The sequence below is a fragment of the Bolinopsis microptera genome, chromosome 7 (assembly GCF_026151205.1).
Source record: "Bolinopsis microptera isolate Bmic1 chromosome 7, MBARI_Bmic_1.0, whole genome shotgun sequence".
In the NCBI taxonomy this organism is placed as follows: Eukaryota; Metazoa; Ctenophora; class Tentaculata; order Lobata; family Bolinopsidae; genus Bolinopsis; species Bolinopsis microptera.
In genome coordinates this window covers 14,196,565-14,212,617 of record NC_087078.1, presented here as the reverse complement: position 1 = coordinate 14,212,617, position 16,053 = coordinate 14,196,565, and the positions used below count along the sequence as shown (strand labels likewise).

The following is a 16,053-nucleotide window of genomic DNA, read 5'->3' as shown; positions in this document are numbered from 1 at the left end:
AGTGGAAGTTGAAACATAGGAATCGAAACATATTGGTAGGGGTATTGGTATAATAGTTGAAACACGACATTTATGTTTCAACTTTTACGTATCAACTCCCTAAAAACAACAATTTTATGACCAGGAAATCGTACAAACCAGGAAATCCTACAAAATTTTTAAAAATAAATAAATAAATGAGTTAAAATGTTAAATACTGGATTTATATGTAATGATACCTAGCAGTTTAGAAGTCTCAGCAATCATAGTCTTGCTACTGTCAGCATCACCTGAAATTATGCAAGTCATTATGTTATTTCTGTGATGATCTATTTTACCATTTCATTTTTTAAAGGTTTTTCTTTTATTTTTGTTCAGAGCTAGCAATCACGACATTCTATCACAATTTTTTAGCGTAATTTGATATTGACGAATCCTTACCCGCTCTTCTATCATCAGAGACTTGGTTTGCGAATCTCTCAAAGCACTTTATTGGCCGGAATTGAATGATTTGGTAAATCTTTGTAACCTCCAGACCATGCTCCAAATACCAAAGAAGTAGTGGGGTGATTAGGAGGATCTTCTGTCCGAACATAGACCCAATCAAATACTTTGTCGGTGAGAACGTTTTACCAGACTCGTTGAGGTAACTGTTCATGAAACTACCAATGTTTTCTACCGTCACCTCAACATTTTTAAATATTGGAGTCATCTCAGAAAACTTTGCTTTTAAATGATCTGGGACATGTATATCAACCTCAACAGCTCCAAACAATGACCCTTTTTTAATCATCGAAATTATATCAGTTTCGGTCAATCGAAATTTTTCTTCGCCAGGGTAATGATACTTGTTGGCTGGCTTTTGCTTACTACACAGTTCTCTCCAGGAACATTCCCAAATCGTTACCAATTCATGACCTTGTTCTCGAATGTAGCTTTCAATGTTTTTCGTAGCATTCAGCCGCTCATCAAAGGACTTCCAACTTTAGCAGGAGTTTTGCGGTCATATTTCGTATCACTGAAGCAATTATTGCAGCCGTGATAAAAACATCCATGATACTGATAAACAGTATTTGTCGTCCTGAAAACACATTTCGTTAGTTTGTTAATGCAGTTTCAATTTGATATTACTGCTACGAAACTAACGACATTAAGTTTTTAAAAATACTCGCATACTCACGTACCTGTGCATTATAATAAAGCGAAGTGATTTGCATTCAGTAAGCTCTAAAATAACTTACTTGCAAAATCCATCCACTCGTATTTTCTTGCTGCCTACTTGATACTCAGAACCGTTACGAGCGTGCTGGATATGGATATTTTCCTTATCCTCAATAGAAGATAGCCAATGCGTAGCCCCATAGGATTGATTTGATGGGTATTCCTTGGTAAAACCATTAATAGCCTGGCGTCTCAAGTACATTCCACAAGGACAAGCTTCAGCCATGCACTCTGAGAAAGTTTGACTAATGTTAATTCTGTAATATATTTATAATAGTACTACTAGTAAAGAGGTATTCTAAGAAGATTCTTGTTATTTTGATATACATTATACACCCCTTCTCATTTAACACTCAATCAAATTTCCTATCATTCAGCTGAGTCGACCGAGGAGATTGCATTATCGCATAGATCCAATGGATCCTTAGCTACTCCCTGGACAAGGTGACACTAGAATTCGAACCCTGAAATTTCTGCATAGGCAGAAGCTCTAACAACTGTGTCACCTAACCATCCGTAGTATTTGACGTGAAATGCTCCGCATATGGTAATATCTGACCCGTTGAACCGATTTTGATTGTCGATAAGTAGACTGACAGTCAATATCCGATAATAGTACTAGCCACTAGGTATCGACCTGGCACTACATGAAAACAATACCTTAACTTTTAAAGCTTAATAACTTATAAATTGCGTGATATGACACAAATCATGGATATTACTTACTTAGATAAAGTGCATTGGCATCATATCCCAGTATTCTCGCGCAGTAAGGACCGTCTGGATCATGTCGAATCTTTGTCTTGCCTGATAAAACATAAAACTCTGGTATACTTCTACTACGTAAATATAAGTCATTCTAACTCTAAAATCGACGTTATTTTCGAAACATACCGACGATAGAATGAGCTATAACTGCTAGATCCTGCAGGAAAAGACATATCAAGTGTACTTACCTGTTTCCTGAAATCTATCAAAAATAATGGCAGGACCTCCAACCAGATTATCTCTGAAAAGCTTGACGAGATCCTTATTCTTTTTGTTGAACAGAAAGAATGTTTCGGCTTCCTCGAGAGTCTGGAAGGCTATCCGCTCAGCTATCCCTGGTGCTAAAAACATGGACATTGATTATCTAGAAATTCAACAAATTGAACAGTAATGACTTCATTCTCGTGTTTAAAATTATTGGTGTATAAGCTGTCTAAATTAACGATTTTCTTACCTGATACGGCATCCTTAAACAGATCAACATTTCGATCCGTGTAATATATGGACATATTCTCCAACGCTCGGATAAAAGGTTCAACATCAATGTTGTTGTAGTAAACAAGATAATCTCGGATAGACCAGTCTCTCTCGTCGAAGATAGTCTTGAGATTATCATAACGCTTTTGTCCAATCGTTTGAGTCTCCGATTTTGTTATCGGTTCAGATTTTGTAGGACTACGATTGATCCACAAAACCTCTTCATCTGTAATTTTCTGTTGACCGACAGATGGTTCTAGCATATTTGCGTTCTTGAGGGAGGAGTAGAAGGCAGAATAACAAGGAAATTCTTTAGAATCAAGCTTTGACAGACAATCTAGAAACTCGTAGGGAAAGAACGATTTGGCAGTACTAGCAGCTCCATATGCCTTGATAAATGAGTCATAGTTAAAACCTGGGGCTATGTAGTACGTCGCATCCAGAAATTTCAACTCTTCTGTTGCTATAACCATGTACCCAGTCCCTTTCTTGATCACAAACTTGACAGAGTCAAGCTGTGTCAATAGGGGAGCTAACTCAGACCTAAGGACTTTCAAATCATATCTTGCTCCATTAAAACTCAGAACAGGAAGTTGACTGAGGTAAGATTCGAACTTATCCTGCAAAGGTGAATTTTCAAGTTGCTCCAAAACGTCAGCGAATTTTTCTTTTAAAATCATGGTTGATGTTTCACTAATTTCAAGCAGGTAGTCAAGCATGTCTTTAACCAACTTCTTTTGCTCACCTTCTTTTTCAAGTACAAAACACTGTGGTTTTTTGAAGCCTTTCACATTTGAGCACACGGAGATTGACACAAGTTCATGCTCTGCAGAATACTCTATCTTTTCAGAGCTCTCTCGACCCGTATTTTTAATCATACATTCGATGTCGAAAGCAGCCAGATATGGAAACTTTCTGTTTTCTTTTGGAACCTGGATGCCTATCGACTCTAACTCATCAAAGATAGTAGGTTTTATAGTGAATACCCCACTTCCATAGTACTCCTTCACACCTCCCTCACAATTTTTAATGTGACGATGGAAATTGCCAGAATGAGACCAGATCTTATCGCACTTCTTACATCTGTAGGAGTTTGAATACAAGTTTAGGTCCTTGACGAAACTAAAGTGGTCCTCATGAAGATGAAGATTTAATACTTTTTCGCTGTCAAGTGTGGACCGAAATATCAGGTCTGTATCACGATTTTCCTTTTGTGTGTAAACATTGATCGCAATGTTGAAGATTCGGGATATATCTTCAAGTTGTTCAAGGAATACACCGTCAAAGTTTGTAATTGAGGCTTCTGTACAGTACTTTTTTAAGAGTCTGTTTGTTGCTCTTTCCAAACCGTTTAGAGGCGTGTTAAGGAGTAACGCCAAACACCTGAAGAAGCATTTCTTATCGGCGTATGGTTTTCCCCTTTTATCCTTTGTCAAAGCATTAAGACCCTTGTTTTTTAGAAGATGTGGCGGTAGTTCAACAGAAGATCCTATTGCTATTCCTGGTAGCTTGTAAATGAAGAACTCAACATTAGTCACCTTAACAAAAACCCACTCAGTATTCGGACGTTGGACTTTACTAATGAGAGAAATACTTTTCAGCGATCGGATGAAAGCGTTTTTATCCGTAGAGTTACGAATAAGACTTGGTTTCAGAAATAGGAGTTGATTATTTTGTGAACTCCAATTGAATCTGTACTCTCCAGAAGTCTTATGCTGAAGAATCAACCCCATGGACAAGTTCACCTTAAAAGCGTTTTTCTGAGCTCTAAACACTTTCTTAAATAAATGAACCAACTCACTCGGACTAAAGCTAGAAACTTGAAAGTTATAGCGGTCCATCAACCTTCCTAACTTAACTTTTGTACCAATGTACTTTCCAAAGTTCTTGTAGACATCACCGTACTCGGACTCCTCTTCTACTGATTCCTCTAAAGGACTTGTTGTTGACTCGATAGAATCAGCATGGTGGAATTGGAGATTCAGATCCATCAAGTGCTCACTATTGTGCTCCGAAAATAGATTTGACTGAACATTAACACCACAGATTTCACACCTTATTCGACAACGAATACTTTTCTGATGACGGTCGAGATGATCATTTCGGGTCACAGAACCACATCGATCACAGGTCGTTATCTTGTGCTGAAATTATATCCATTTACCACAAAACTAGAAACATGGTAAATATAAGAATTTTAGCGATGATTGTTAGTATAGTGATGATTGTTAAGTAAATTTTAATTGTTGCCGTTTGAATATAAGTACAAACATGAATATTAGTACAGACAACACTAGTAATTGACAAACAAGCTGCACGTAGTTCTTAAACTTACCCGATTTGTAGAAGAGCTCCTTGTGATATTAACATCCTGATGTTCATGTTGGTCGTTATGTTCATTGTCTACAGTCTGAAAGTCGGGAAAATGTCATCAAGAATTATTTACAGATTTAATGTTATTGACTAGATCTAAACATTATCGTGATCAATTACGTTAATTGTTACTCAGTTTAATCTGAATTTGTTAAGTTAATGATATTCATATAGTTGTAATTCAGATATCCGACGATATGATATCTTTATAAAGATAATGTAGGAATAAGAAATGTTGAAGTTTCACTCACAGACGTTGGAGTTTCTCTGGAAGAATTCGTGTTGTCATCTTTCAGCCAAAACTCTGCTCCACTTCTGCTTTCTTCGGAACATGCGTGCTCTCTTAGCTCGATATCCGACTAGGGAACCCAGATATCATTATTAATTGTAGAATGAAATAGTAACTGTAAGCTAAGAACTTTTATTGACACTACAGACAATTTGTTTTCCACTTACAAATACAGCTGCGAGTTAAGTTAGTAATTATTTTATCGAATGAAATCAAATAAATGTCACCATTGCACAAAAACCGCATTCTCTGCATTCTCCAACGCGTCGCCTCTGTTTCTTCCTAGAGGGAGACAATTGACACTGAGGTTCAGTCCCCTCTCCGCCCGAATTCATCATCAAGCCAACCCCCAGAAAAAGAAGAGCCCATCTTTTAAGGCGACAGTATTTCATGGACTAGTGTACTAGTATCTTCCTGTGAGAATAAATCAGATTGCTACCGTTAGATAATAGAACGTACATCAAGACTTTGTATTAGGAAAATTGAGGTGGAACCACGACAAGTCAACGTGTGAAAAATTAGTTGGAAATGAGTAAATGGTAAATCATAAGACATATAAATATATTTATATAATTTCGACGTAAAGTTTTAAGACACGATGTTGTACTTGTAGTTGTAAAGAAGAGAGTCTGGTCGACCGAAAAGATGAATTATAATGATCTTTTAAAACTTACAATTTCAACAATTGTTCTAAAATACTATGCTGATATACTATAACAGCTCAAATACAACAAAGCAGAATCGTACGAACCTTGAGAGTAAGATTAAACAAAACAACTTTGATCCAGATTAAACGTTAATAGATATCACTTACCTAAGACCTCAAGATATGAAGAAGGAAGAGACTGTCCACTTCCAGTAAAACACGCACCTGTTCGCAATTATACCTTATCAAGTAATCAAACAAAGACAAACACTGATCGCACTAATGTCATGAGGGACAGTCCTCTAAAATTGAGGTAAGAAACATACAGAGATAAATGTTACGCAACATACAACTGAAAGCTAAATAGTAGTGAGATAGTGTAAGCAAAGTTCCAGGTGTTGTCCTGAAACAGTACACTAAATTTAGATCAAAACACATTAGACATTATTTCACCTCATCAGCACACTGTACAAAGGTCGATGCGTGCCAGATGTTAACATTGTTTCAATGTGCCCATCGTCGATCGCAAACTATGGTCGTACTCATCTCAATGCAATATTGATGTTACGTGAACGTGTACACTATATACATTTAACGACTTCTGCTGTGTGAAGAATGTGTTTAGTTGATACATCTGTATTGCATAATGTAGGGTTAAGTTAGATACAAATTGAATAATGGGTTAAACTAGGTTAAAATGTGTACAATAATAATATAATCAATTTGGAGAACGACTCTGACTGGGATTCGAACTTGTAATCTCCGGCTAAATATCTGGCAGATTAGTCAAATGTGCTAAAGCTAAATGTGCCCCAATTTTTGGGGTAAATACAGCTCGAAAAACTCCCATTAAACTACTGAGGACCCCAGGCTTTAATGTTGGTAAACATTATAGAGATTAGGCGGAATGACAGGCTGAGCGCGGCCCAGTAAGGATCGGGAAAAAATTTCACGTGACTTTGCTTTTTATGGTTTTTCAGCCGTACAAAACGGTTTTACATAAACCCTAATCCCAACCCTAACCTCGAAGCTATCTATAACCCTTACCACAACCCTAACCCTAACCCGAGCCCTAGAAACAATCGAATTCGTATTTGTGATTTTACTAGCCTGTCACGTGACCAAAAGGGTTCTTTGCCTATAACTCTCCAGGGAAGCATTTTAGCCCTACGTCATGGGGGTGATTCGGAATCAGCGTCCAAAAATACACCGATTTAGATCACTTTCATGCCCAATGGGCCTTTTCACAAGAATTTTCTTAAAATTTGGGGAGCGATTTAGTAGGTGGTAGGAGCGTTCTCGTGCACTCCGGCCGGCCGCCGCGCGCGAAAAGGGGTTGCAGCGTGTGTCAATCCCTTCATGTATCACGTCGGGGGCAGCACAGAGACAAAGGTCGACTTTCCTTCTGTCCAATCTCACTCAAAGAAGAAGCGGCAGGAAGCAAAGAAGAAGAAAAAGAAAAGCCAAAGGAGCTCCTGTGGCGTGCCTTATGCCAACAGCCAACCACAAACCAACTGCTCACGACATCATTGAACCTGGTGGGCAGCCCACTGAAAACATTTTCGAGAAAGTTGTGCCATCAGACCTTTACCCGCCTCAAAAGGACCGCCTGGCGAAGACGGAATGCAGCAACTGTTCTGAGCTCAGGACGGCAGTGACTGTGCTGCAGGAAAGCATCTGCACCATTAAAGAAGAGATGCTGCAGCAAAAGGCACTATCTGATCTGATTGTATCATCCCCAACAATCTCAGATAAAAACATGGACCGTATCGTCAAAAGCAAGGTTAGCCCGCTGGAGGACAAAGTGAGACAACTTAGGGTTGACCTCAATTTGCTCAGGGATGCAGTTGACGAACAAAATAGAACCCTCGAGATCATAGCCAACAGAGAGATTCAATCACTACAGGAAGTTAGAGCCGAGGTCGCAGACAGCGTCAAAACGTCCGAAAAAGTGAGTAACACCTCCAAGAGGCGATTTGAAGATCTAGAGCTCGAGCAAGATAAACTGAAGAAAGCTCTTAGAAGCACGGTAAGTTCTGCTAAGAATGAAACGATCGCCTCAATCGATTCGCTTAGGAACGAGTTCAACAACGCTTTTCAGTCACTTGACACTGTAAGCTCATCTAACAGGACAAGAATTGAGGCCCTTGAGACTAACCATGAGAATGTAGCAATTGTCCTTGCAAATGACGTACAGCCCGTTGTAACGCATATAAGCAAACCTGACACTGCTACCCGGGACGTTCAAAGGAATGGTCCGAATGCAACAGGAACCCCTACCTGGGCCTCAATATCGGCAGCTAACAGCGGAAATCCGTTTACAAAAGCAGACAAACGTAACAACAAAAACCACCGTGAGAGAAAACCGAGCCAAAGTGAGCGGCTACAAAACGGCAGCAGAGGCAATCAACGCACCAACTCACCCACTGGTGGGGGACAAGACGGGTCTCAAAATGGTAGCCGCATGACAACTGTCCTGAACGAACAAGCTCAAGAAGAGCGCCTAGACAATTCTCTAAATGATAGCCGCATGCCTCATCGGCGTGAAGATCATGTACCATCCTCAACTTCACAATCTCGGGAAGTCGGACCAGGCACAGGAACTGGAACCAGGAACTCTCATATCTATCGTAGGCACACGGTACTTCTCATACACGATAGTAACTTTGACAAGTTCAATCCACGTAGTTTCAGTTCTCAATTCAATGTGCACCAATTCGGGGCATCAAGTCTCGAAAACCTAGCAAAGAAACGAAAACAGCTCAACGAGAAGTTGAATAAGCTACGACCAGACTGTATTTACGTTCACCTGGGTATCAACGACCTTACGAAGAGGAAATGTATCCCATCTGGAGCTATCCACGAACTCGCAGAGTATCTCCTGGAGACCCGCAAAGCTCAGATATGTTTCTCCCTTTTCATTCCAACCTCTAATGACAAGAAAATGAACGAGCGAATCAAAGCTGTTAACAACGAAATTAAAAGCAATGTTAGCTGGTTCCACAGACATAGCGAAACCGCTCGTACACGCATATTCACGTTTGCTAACGACCGGGTTGGCAACCAGAACAGTTATTCTATCAACACTGGATTTACCCTAAAAAACAGAGGTGAAAAAATGCTCTACGTCAGCCTTCGTGAAGGACTTAAGAAGACGACGCGCATTCCTCACCAGAGCCACGATGGAAATCCTCGTCAAAAAAGCAGCTCGAACCGTTTCAAAGATGAGTAAAAACCGGGACACACGCAATTGCCTTAGGCTGATGAGCTGGAACATCAACCATCAGCGTGACAAGTTTGAAGGTATCAAATTTGAAATCGATGAAGTTCAGAAGCTCCTTAACAGTCACGACGTTATCTGCTTGCAAGAAACTAAAGGGCAAGTTTCTTTACGTGACTTCAAATGCTTCAATGCTAACAGGACAGGAACAAACTCAGGCGGTGTATGCACGGCGATTCATAAACACCTAGCAGCTGGAGCTGTTAGAGTCCACGTACCAGATTGTGACGACATACTCATCGTCAAGCTAAGAGCCAAATACTTTAATCTTGACAAGGACCTAAACCTTATCAATGTATACGACTCGCCAGCACACGGTTCGTATAAAAACGTATACGTTCGAATACCGAGGAATACATCACTACTTGCGAACAACTTGAGGAGTGCCTATCCAGGATTCCCGACACAGAAGATGCCGCCATACTTGGGGATATGAACGCACGGACCGGTACTCTGAAAGATTTTCTTATTCCCTGCGAATCTAGGAATATACATGTCGATCTCGACCCTCCTCAATTCATAACAGCCTTGACACCAAGGAACAATCAGGACCGAACTTTGAATTCGAATGGCAAACCGTTCATTGAGCTTCTCCAAACAGCAGGGATGATAATTCTCAATGGAAGGACTATTGGAGACGCTTAGGGAAGTTGGTCGTTTAGCTCCGGACAGTCTATGCAACGTCTATGCAACGTCCGTGCAACAACAAAAGAACCGTCTATGCAACGTCTATGCAACGTCCCTGCACAATGAACACTCTATGCACACTCCCTGCACGGTCAGTCTATGCAACGTCTATGCAACGTCTATGCAACGTCTATGCAACGTCCCTGCAACGTCCCTGCACAGTACCATATGAACACCGGCTACTAGCCGGCTACTAGCCGGCTAGTAGCCACTTTTGTAATAACAGCTCCTCAACTTCACATTAACAACCGGCTACTAACCGGCACTTGAAAAGTGGTCACTAGCCGGCTACTAACCGGCTACTAGCCGGCTAGTGACCACAAAGTGGCTACTAACCGGCTACTAAGCGGTCACTAGCCGGCTATTAGCCGAGCTCTAAAGCAGACCTATTAGTAGCCGGTTCTAAACCGGCTACTAGCCGGCACTTGAAAAGCGGTCACTAGCCGGCTACTAACCGGCTACTAACCGGCTAGTAACCACCAAGTGGCTACTAACCGGCTACTAACCGGCTACTAATAGGTCTGCTTTAGGGCCGGCTAGTGACCGGTTAGTAGCCGGTTAGTAGCCACTTGGTGGTTACTAGCCGGTTAGTAGCCGGTTAGTAGCCGGCTAGTGACCGCTTTTCAAGTGCCGGCTAGTAGCCGGTTTAGAACCGGCTACTAATAGGTCTGCTTTAGAGCTCGGCTAATAGCCGGCTAGTGACCGCTTAGTAGCCGGTTAGTAGCCACTTTGTGGTCACTAGCCGGCTAGTAGCCGGTTAGTAGCCGGCTAGTGACCACTTTTCAAGTGCCGGTTAGTAGCCGGTTGTTAATGTGAAGTTGAGGAGCTGTTATTACAAAAGTGGCTACTAGCCGGCTAGTAGCCGGCTAGTAGCCGGTGTTCATATGGTACTGTGCAGGGACGTTGCATAGACGTTGCATAGACGTTGCATAGACGTTGCATAGACTGACCGTGCAGGGAGTGTGCATAGAGTGTTCATTGTGCAGGGACGTTGCATAGACGTTGCATAGACGGTTCTTTTGTTGTTGCACGGACGTTGCATAGACGTTGCATAGACTGTCCGGAGCTAAACGACCAAGTTGCCAGACATTTTCGGTAGCCATACATGCATTCAACGTCACGGAGCCAGCACTGTTGATTACATCTGTGTCTCACGAGATATCCACCATCGGGTTAGGTCCTTTTATGTGGGCGATATCACACCTTACTCAGACCACAGACCGATATCAACCGCCCTCACCACAAACCATGGGGTGAATCTTCTTGATGACAACCTCTATAAAGAACGTGAACGGAAACTAGCACCAGTGCCGAAGCCCTTCAAGTGGACCAAAGACACTAGCACTGGGTTTGGTACATCAGAAAAGTTCAAGTCGGCCCAGAATGATGCCCAATTCATGCAGAAGGTCGAATCGCTCCTAGCAAATGACATCACCTGCCCCGAAGACATTCGAAAATACAATGACTCTGTGATTACAACCTACATTAACCTAGCCAGCCAGGTCACTACCCAAAAAAGTGGCCGTCTTCACACTAACAAAAACAAATGGTTCGATTGGGACTGCAGAAAGGCAAAACGTCAAGTCTGCAAGATCGAAAGAGTAAAGAACAACCCCTACATTGATCCCATGTTAGTGGAACCTACTCGTGCTAAGTTTTACCTCCGAAAAAGGAATACAGGGCTCAAGTTCGATCCAAAAAGGCGCATATCTCTTTCAACTGAACGAAAAAATAAACAATGGCAATGACATTAACTGGTCTGCTCTGAAAGATCTCTCGTCCTCCTGTAGAGATCCTGAGACATTCGATCTGTACGATCTATTTGCTTTTCACAAATTCTTCAACGACCTCTACAACCAAAAGTGCAAGGATCCATCCCACCGTGAACTTCAAGCCCACAACGCAAGCAATGATGGGAGCAGCCACCCTGACCTACCAACTGAAGTGGAAAATCTTAACATGGAGTTCACTCTACAAGAGCTTGAAAAGGTGATCAACAAACTCAAAAACAACAAGAGCGTATCACTGGACCTAATATCGAACGAGATGCTCAAGAACTCCAAACTTTGCCTAAGGAAAGTTCTTCTCAAGTTGTTCAACGGCTGCCTGGAACAGGGGACTTACCCATGGAATTGTTCGATAACCACCCCTCTCCACAAGAAGGGCGACAAACAGAACCCTGACAACTACAGGGCGATAACTGTTGGAAGCTGTCTAGGGAAGCTATTTGCTTCTCTTCTCCTTGAAAGACTTATCGACTTCCGCAAAGTTATCTGCCCCGATTTCCCCCACCAACTTGGCTTCAGAGCTGGTGCACAGTGCTCGGATCACATCCTTACAATTACCACAATTATTGAGAAATACACGAAAAAGCTCAAAAAGAGAGTGTTTGCTTGTTTTGTTGACTACCGGAAAGCGTTCGATACGGTGTGCAGAGAAGCACTCATGTATAAGCTCAATCACCTTGGTATCGGAGGGAACTTCTTCGCTTGCCTTAAGAACATGTACAGCAACTCGGTGACCCGCATCAAACTGATCCAAAAACTATCGGAGACCATTGATGTCACCATTGGAACAGAGCAGGGGCATCCAATGTCTCCTGAATTGTTTAAGATATACATCTACGACCTCTCCATCCATCTAGCAGCCCTAGAAGATCTCTCTGTCGCTGAACTTAATGGCTTCCCAGTCAACCACCTGCTCTGGGCCGACGATCTCATCCTTTTAGCTCTTGACCACCAAAGCCTTCAGAAAGAGCTTAACTGCCTAAATGATTTTGCAAACAAATGGGAGCTATCTATCAACATTGATAAGACTAAAATAATGGTCTTCAACTCAAGCTCGCGGGTGCTAAACTGCTCGTACGGGTTCAAGCTTGGACAGCTCGACATCTCTCCAACAAGGTCCTACTGCTATTTAGGTATCCAGCTCAGCCTCAATGGATCTTTTAAATGCGCCATGAACGAACTGAGGAAGAAGGCGCTTCGAGCATTCTTTTCGATAAAACGCATGGTAGACACCAGAGCTCTGACCACCAAAACCATGCTAAAGCTAATTGACTGTCTGGTGAAACCGGTAGCAACTTACGCCTGTCAGATATGGCTACCCTCGACTCACCTCGTGAAAGAAATGGCGCGTGAACCCAGCCAAAGACACAACCTATCAAAAGTTGCAGCAAAAGACACTCTTGAGACAACACACCTCAAAATGCTCAAATGGGTACTGGGTGTGCACAAGAAAACTAACAACAACTTCTGTTACGGGGATACAGGAAGGATGCCCTGGGCCCTCTCAGTTCTGCCACAATGCCTCAGATACTTTAGAAGTAGTACAGTCAAATCCGTCCTAATTTAAGCCTTTGTCGGACAAAATTCGCAACAAAGCGATTTTAACGGGATATGGTCGGGACAGGTCCCAGGAATCATTCCAGAGAATTCCCAAAATCCTCGACTTCAGGAAAATCCACAATTACCACTTTTTTACCACCTTTTTACCACTTTGGTTTTCTGTAAATAAGTCACGTTCTGAATATCCTTGAAGACTCTAGTTTAAAGCATTGTGTTTAGAAAACAAAGAAGAACAACTTTTTCTTTAACAACTTTTTCAAAAATAAATTATTTAATTAATTAATTAAATAATTAATAAATTTTCAAATATTTCAAAAATATATTTTCACCAAAAATGTTTACAATTACATTCCACGTATAATGAACTAATTTTTATAAAAATTTTCACTTTCAATATTTTGGACTTGTAAAATTTTCGAAATTTGTAAAGAAAAACCACTATTTACCACTTTTTACCACATCGAATCTCCGCTAATAAAACGACTTCTGAATTTCGTAGAAGGTTCTAGATTGAACCAATGTGTTCAAAATATAAAAGAGAACAACTTTTTATCTGACAACATTTGGATTAGATAATTAATTGATATTTTAAATAAATAATAATTAAATTTTTATAAATTTCAAAATATAATTTTTATCAAAAATATTTGCCGTGACGTAAAACGTAAAATGAATTTACTTGAATAACAGAACATACACCGTCACATAGATTAGATAACAGATTAAAAATCCAGATAAATGGAATAAACGGTAAAATATCCAAATTTGTACGATACCATTATAGCTTATAATACCTTCCGGGAATTATATCCACTAAAAGTCTCGGACACTGAGAGCTGATAATTTGCCGATATATCCCGCAAGGGAAGCCAAGATATTATCAGCATAGACCTCAGACTGGCTGGCGGCAAGTTGTAAAACAAATAACACTGGCGTTCTATATATTAGACACTATATTGTATCATGCGCACGTATCGGATTACACCCCTTCCAATTCGGAACCGGAAAATATTATAATACATAATACCTCCGGTTCTTCGGGCCGCAAATTCCCTCCAGCAAGCTGTCGGGAATTATCAAGCGGAGCCCGAAGAGCCGAAGGCATTATTATATTATAACTATTTACACATCATATCTCTCGACTTAGTGTTGTGCTTAACTAGATTGTTAAACTAGTTTGTTTGGAAGTGTAAGCTTCAGCTTTACTTTATGTTGACTTCTCTTCGTAAAAAAGTTGAATCTGCTAAAAATCGAGGACTAAAATCACACGAAATAGTTAATATTTTGACAAAAGAAGAACACATCGTGTGCCTGATACTGTACGCGTGCAGATTCTATGTAAGTAGCTGTCAACTAATATACAATAATAGTAATATGTTTTTACCGTTTTACTTTTAAGTTTGATGTCAGCGGAGAGCGCAACTAGAGGTATTCTTAACCAATACAATGTTTTAATTTACCAGGCAAATGAGGAGTTAGTTTCGGTGAATAGCTTTAAGAGGGCGAATGATCGACGATGTAAATTTGTATGGAATGAAATATGGAAAGGGTTGCTGTCCCCAGGTGCTATTTAAACTATTTATCTTTTAAGTAAGTACACTTTAACTTTTAAACTATGCCCAGCAAATTTGAAACGGATACGTACAGTCCTATTCTTTATCCTGACGCCTCTCATACCTTGTATAAATAAACAAATCAACGCACCACAGGTTGGATCAACAACCCCTGGTCACTGAACGAAATTAAACGGCAGTACAACGGCATGACTGATTCAGCTCAGAGTGACGTCTTGTGTGTATTATTGCAGACAGTGACCATAGACCAGTTCCAAAGATTCATGTCTAGCCTAGCGGTTAGAGCATCAGCGCAGAAGGTTCAGGGTTCAAATCCCAGTGTCACCTAGTCTAGGGAGTAGCTAAGGATCCATTGGATCTATGCGATCTCAACGGTCGACTCAACCGAATGATAGGAAACTTAATTGAGGGTTAAATGAGGAGGGGTACCTGTTAAAAGTTCAAGAAACTTCCTAGGATACCCCTTCAGTGCATACTGTAAACATAGTGCTATTAACTATTATATCGGCCAATGAAGAGGAGTCCGTTGTAACAGAGTCAGGACCATCTTTGCTTTAGTCCACGAACACAGTTTAAACAAATGTCCACTCTGTAACGTAGAGATCGCACCAAATGATAAATCCTCAAACTGGATTACAGACAGGGTAAGTTATTGTACGGGGGAGGGGGGAGGTGTTATAGTACACATACGTTAGGCTCTTATTAAGTTACTAATTCGCTCGCCCAAAAATTTCATATGACTTTCTCCGTAGCTTAGTGCACTGATTCCCACTATTGGAATCGTTCTGAATAGCCGATCCTTACCAACTCCGTGGATTCGACTGGTGGTGTCTGATCCAGTGAAAGCGTGGCACAGAAATCGTGCAGAAAGCCCGATTTCAGTATCCTAGCACCCTGTCACGTGATAAGCGATTAGGTAATCATTGATAACCCAATCAATTTCGCTAACGAGATAAACAAATTGCTTGATAACTTCGTAATTTTCAATCCGTTTCGCACATCGTTTTGATTTGCAGAGAGGCAGTTGAGTGGTCTAATCAAGTTGTTGTTTCTGTAATTGGTGATGATACTGATTTGCTTGTCATTTTACTGCACATGACAAAACACTTTGCATTTGACCAACAACTGTTTCTCACCACCAAAAGCTACATCTATGACATTGAGAACATTCGAAGTGCGACTGGTAGGAGGTACGTAAACACGATACTGCTGCATGCCACGCTTTCACTGGATTGGTAAGGATCGGCTCTTCAGAACGATCGCATCCATCGATGAAAGTGTAATAGATGCCTTTTATTCGGCAAATTCTACACCAGCTACCATAAAGTATGTCGAGAACTTTTGATGCTGCAGCTGATTTCATCAAAATCGAGATCACTAGATGAAGCTAGACTTTCAGTTCTTGAACAGAA

The 16,053-nt window shown here is 40.9% G+C and overlaps 1 protein-coding gene across 1 annotated transcript in view; it reads right to left on the bottom strand.

Moving 5' to 3' along the window:
* Positions 1-5,865, bottom strand: part of LOC134818593 (uncharacterized) — an 8,321-nt gene extending 2,456 nt beyond the window's left edge. The window contains exons 1-9 of the mRNA XM_063828234.1: positions 5,335-5,865; positions 5,070-5,177; positions 4,781-4,855; positions 2,423-4,589; positions 2,157-2,309; positions 1,927-2,007; positions 1,221-1,431; positions 421-1,060; positions 219-269 (exon numbers count right to left, since the gene is read on the bottom strand). Of these exons, the coding sequence (XP_063684304.1) occupies positions 937-1,060; positions 1,221-1,431; positions 1,927-2,007; positions 2,157-2,309; positions 2,423-4,589; positions 4,781-4,855; positions 5,070-5,177; positions 5,335-5,499 (3,084 nt within the window). The 5' untranslated portion in view covers positions 5,500-5,865 and the 3' untranslated portion in view covers positions 219-269; positions 421-936. The remainder of the gene's footprint in view (positions 1-218; positions 270-420; positions 1,061-1,220; positions 1,432-1,926; positions 2,008-2,156; positions 2,310-2,422; positions 4,590-4,780; positions 4,856-5,069; positions 5,178-5,334) is intronic.
* Between the last annotated feature and the right edge of the window lie 10,188 nt (positions 5,866-16,053).